At 54.9% G+C, this 5,000-nt stretch overlaps 1 protein-coding gene across 1 annotated transcript in view; it reads right to left on the minus strand.

Moving 5' to 3' along the window:
• Positions 1-3,948, minus strand: part of IRX3 (iroquois homeobox 3) — a 10,283-nt gene extending 6,335 nt beyond the window's left edge. The window contains exon 1 of the mRNA XM_085303738.1: positions 3,860-3,948. Coding sequence (XP_085159864.1) covers positions 3,860-3,948 — 89 coding nt within the window. The remainder of the gene's footprint in view (positions 1-3,859) is intronic.
• Between the last annotated feature and the right edge of the window lie 1,052 nt (positions 3,949-5,000).

The raw sequence follows: 5,000 nt of genomic DNA on the forward strand, positions 1-5,000 counted from the left end.
AACACACCCGCGCCCGCCCTCGCCTCCCCTCCTCCCCCCTCGCTCGCACGGGCGCTGAAACCGGCCGCTTCCTCCGGCCGCCGCCGCGTCGCCCTGCAGCAGCCCCGCGGCCCGTGGGGAGCCGGCCCCGGCCGCCTGGCCCGGCCCGGCCCGGCCCGGGAGCTGCCCGCTGCTCGCTGCCGGAAAGCTGGGAGTTTGGGCCGTCTCCTACCTGGCCTTTGCAGTGCGATTTCCGGGCCCAGGGTGGTACCTGCCTCCGTTAGGGACTGCGGGCTGCCGGCGCGGTTGGCAGTTTCCACAATACACACGCACGGGAAAACAAAGGGCTGGGACGGGGAGCAAAGGCACCGAGGGGAGGGGATAAACAAACAAGTGGAATTCGGAAAAGAGCTACAGTTAAAAAAGAGTTAAAGAAATAGAAGGAAAGATCAAAGAGCTGGGTAAAAGACTCTTCAAATTACACGTTTGAAGCTTTTCCATAATTCCAAGGCGACAGATAGATAACAAGCTGCACATTCCTTATCACATATGGAATCAATCTGAAAGGAGTCTCTTGATCAGAATCTGTTAATTGCAGTGACATATGATTTGGAAAGAAAACACAATTAATGACCCTTCATGTTAAGGCTTTGGGAAGAGGCCACTGACAATCTGCGCTCTGCAGCCGACGTCAACTTTTTTTTTTTTACTAGTAGTAAACTGTTAGAGGGAGACATTCCGCGGGCCGCGGCGACTGTTTTGTCTCCTTTCCCGTTACAGGTCTCCTTCGGAGGGGGAGGAGAGAGAGGAGAAGGGGACGAAAGTGTGAGCGCGCGTTTCCTTAAAGGTTTGGGGAGCTAAAATGATTTAGTACCTTGTCTGTAAATCTAATGACCTAAGGTGAGAAAAAATACTTCATCTTTTATTATTACCATTTGTGGTGAGCGTTACCAGGAAACAGCAGAACCCGTTTGAAATGGTAAATATATGTATCCATTTAAAAGCCATTATTACAGAAATTTTCCCAAAGCGAAATAAAGCAAATCTCCCCAATAACATTTTCTAGCGCCCTCTGTCCCTGGCAGCTGTTCGGCTGCCTCTGCTGCCTTCACTCCAGGCGTTGGTAGCGCAGAGATACCGCGTTTTGTTTCTGGATGTTGGTGTCTTCTCCCYGAAGTGCGCGTGTGTGAGTGCAAGCAGGAGTGTGTGCTTCAAACCTATTTGCGGGCTACGCGTCCTAGAAAGGAGGGAGCAACATTTTTAAAAGCTTTACTCTGTCGTTAAAAGGTAATGGCTTTGTTTTAGAAGAGAGAGGGAGAAAGATGGAGAGAGAGAGAGGGAGGGAGAGAGAGGTTCATTTGAAGGTTATAAAGCATACACTTTAATAGGATCGAAGTGAAATTAGTTAATAAGAAAATGCTGGCCAGAAGCTCTCTGAGCTTTTAAGTGCTCTCCAGGCCATTTAGAGAAATTGAATAAGAACAGACTCAGTTACCTGTAGACTCAACTATTATCTCCAGTTCTGCACAGAGGCGGGAAAGGAAAAATAGTGCCTGAGAGACCTCAACTTCTGTGCACCTCCTGCCAGCCTATTTCCTTGAGAAATAATGTCCCCATTCTGCTCACAGCACTGTTCCCTCCTTCTTCTTCTTCCTTCAAGCACATCAGCCTGCGCTGTTTGCCACAAGGGGGTAAGCAAAGGTAAGGGGCCATTAGCAGATGCTGATGGCTTCGGGGACAGTGCTGAAAAGCAGCCTCTTCCCCACTCGGGCTAGCTGGCCTCCTGGTAGTAGTTTCTGGCTTTCATTGCGCCGAGATTTTTCCCACCATTGTGGTGCTTTGCTGATTTGTATTCGGAAAGTTGCCAGTAGGTCAGTATATTGTGTTACCTAACTTCCTATCTGTCCCCTTTCTCCCTCCCTTTAAACTTTATAGTTTTTAGAGGTGTTAATAAAACCTTTCCTTTGGTAAATCGTTCATTAGAAACCCCACAGAAACCTGGAAAGACTTCAGAAAARCCAGCGCTCAGGAATGAGACGTTGGGAGAAGGCTTTTGTCCAAAAAATGCATAATTGCTGTGAATCTTAGGAAACATTAATCTATATAGGAATTTGTGATTCATATCTGTGGTTTGACCGTTTAGGTGATTTATAATCTGTTAGTGCAATTCACTAATTTTATGCCAATATATTTTATGCGCACTGCTAGACTTTCCACAGTCCATCGGAACGAGTGGCTTTTGTGTATTTCGGGTGCAAATGCGGCTATTTTAGCCCGACATGCAGCGGCGGGGAAGGGGGGGTGTTCGCTGCAGCTTCTGAGCGACTCCTCGGCTGCGGAGCAGCAGGCAGGGAGCGCGCACGGCAGCGGGCGACCCCCCCCCCCCCGCCGCTGGGGCTCGGGGCTTTGCCCCTCCGCGGCCCGGGACACGCGGGACGCCCGTGGCAGCCCGCGGGCACCGGGGCGTGCGGGGCGCCGTGCCGGCCGCGGCGGCTCAGCCTGCCTTTTAGCACTTCCCTGGGAGTCCAGTGGGTGATTTCCCGACCCAAATTTTGCCGGTTTACGCTCTTCGGCGCCCTGCGGCCGTCGCGCAGGAGCCCCTTGGCCGTGGGCAGCTTCGTGTCGTTTGCAGCTCAGTTTACTAGCTGGGGGGGAAAATACGAGAAAAGCAAAGCAGCAGCAGCTGCGCTGAAGATAACACTGTGCAGGGTCTAATCTTGTGACACAATCATTAATTACCATTGTATTAATTACTATTTTTCCAAAACAGTCCCTGCCCGGAAGAGCTTCCAGCCTACATCTGCTCTCTAATGATACTCTGGTTCAAAAACGATTCTTCCTTTAGCTCCTAGGTAACGTTTACCAGTGGCAACACCTACAGTATCAAAGCCCATAATCTCGCAGCCTGAGATTTTCTGTCCCATCGGCCTGGGAAGGATGATTTTGATGCCGATAAGATACATTTAAATATCAAAGTCTTTGTTCATGTACAAATTCTGCCTAAACTTTCAGAGTGCGATTGCATAACTGCTTTATTTGCTCTTCATCCCATAGATGCTGCCTTATATCAGTAACAAACAAGCATTGATTTTATGGTAAAGTCACTTTGGGATGGGAATGAGTAACTCCAGGCAGTGCTATCACTGTATTACATGGAAATGGCCCAGGTAACAAGATGAACATTGATTCAGCATTATGTTTGATCAATAATGAAATAAGTAACTTCAGGGCCAAATTAAAATGCAAGCTGGCTTAACGCTGCCAGCTTCTGGGCTAAGTGACAAGGCTAATTCAGCAGGGAAATGGCAATATTTGCATTAGAGGCTGCATCTGTTGTTTGGTGGAGGAGGCTGCATCTGCAATAACGTCGGATGAAACAACTGCAGCGAGCGGGTTGGACGCGGGCTGCGGCTCTGGCGAAGTTTGCGGGGGGCCGCGCTCGCCCGGGCCCTCGCACCCCGCCGGGCTCCGCAGCCGCGCGGCTCCCGCATCCCGCCGCGCACCGCCGCGCACCGCCGGCGGCCGGCAGCGCCTCCCCTCGGGGCTCCCCTCGGGGCTCCTCGCCGGCCCCTGGTGACCGATGAAATTCTCCAAGGCCGGGGAGCAGATCCCCCCCCCCCCCCCCCGTTCTGCTTCGCAGATGGTGCTAGCGCTTAGCAAAGGAAATCTGCTTTCCAAAAGTATATGGCACCAAGCGCCCCCGCTCCCCCCCCTCTCGGCAGCCCCCCCGGAAAAGGGGCTCCAAGGTAAAGACCGTGTTGTGAAAGTGAGCAGGGGAAGGGGAGTGATTTAGGAGATGAGTAGGAGCACGACCGCAGCTCCCGGTACTGGTGGCCTCTGCCCCAGCTGAGCTGCTGTTTTCTCCATGGCTAGTTTTTACAGCTCTGCCATCATTATTGAAACGGTGACACACATCGATTTCCAATAGAGATTCTCGCCTTCAACTCGAGAGCGCAGACACTGGGACATGGAGCGAGTTACCAAGTATAAAACCTCGGYGAGGAAGAGGAAAAAGGAGGGGAAGGAGACGCAAGCGGGGCCGCGCAGCTGCGAGGCGGGCGGCACTGCGCGGCGGCGGCCSCTCGCTGGGCGGGACCCGCGGCTCCCCGCGCCCTGGCAGCGCGGAGATGCCGTCGCCGCGGAAGAGGCGATGCCARGCAGCGTGAGCTGTCGGGGTGTGCGTGTGAGGAGGCGGCGAGCATGCACAGAAACACAAGAAAGGCAGATTGGGTGCCACATAAACTAAGGAAACCTAGAGCAGCTTGGCTGAAGGCTGAATGGGATCTTAAAAAAAAAAAAAAAAAAAAAAAAAAAAGAGGCTTATATTTTTTTCAGACAAATTTGAAACGTTTCCGGGAGCGAGTGTGAAAAAACGGGAAGAGCTTCCCTAAAAAAAGCATAGGAAGCGCCACTCGCTGCGCCCAGGTTTGAGCACCGCGCAATGAGGGTGCCCGAGGTGCGTGTGCGGAGCGGAGCCCTCCCGGCTGCGAGCATCCCGCCGGCAAAGCAGCGCTGCTCCGCCTCACCCGGCGCGACCCCACACGGCCGGGGGCTGGGGGCCCGGGGGGACCCCTGCACCGCCGGGCTTCTGCCCCGGCCTGGCCCCGCTCCAGCCCGCGGCCCGCGCAGGGCAGCGCGGCGCAGCCCCGAGCCCAGGATGAGGGGCGCGGCGGCGGCCGCTCGCCTTCGCCAGCCCACCGGGGGCGCAGGTCCGCCCCCACCCCACCCCGGAGCGGCAGGATCCGGCCCCTCTTCAGGGGCTTCTGTGCTCCCGGCGAGCTCAGGCGAAGGGACGGGCAGCGGTGCGAAGCTCCCCGGGTTCAAGTCAGGGCTCCGCAGCGCCGGCCGAGCGGGAGCCCAGCCCGGCTCTGGCTACGCGGGTGCCGGCGCGCAGCAGCGCGCTGCTCCCGCGGCCGAGCCGCCGCCGCCCGGGACGGGTCTGGCGAGCGAGCGCCTTCAGAAGGAAATAAAATATGCTGGTTATCGACGGCAGGATTTGCTTTCGCCAGCAATGTTCTCCC

The sequence above is a fragment of the Rhea americana genome, unplaced genomic scaffold, assembly GCF_003343005.1.
Source record: "Rhea americana isolate MKP2758 unplaced genomic scaffold, rheAme1 scaffold_20, whole genome shotgun sequence".
NCBI classification, from domain to species: domain Eukaryota; kingdom Metazoa; phylum Chordata; class Aves; order Rheiformes; family Rheidae; genus Rhea; species Rhea americana.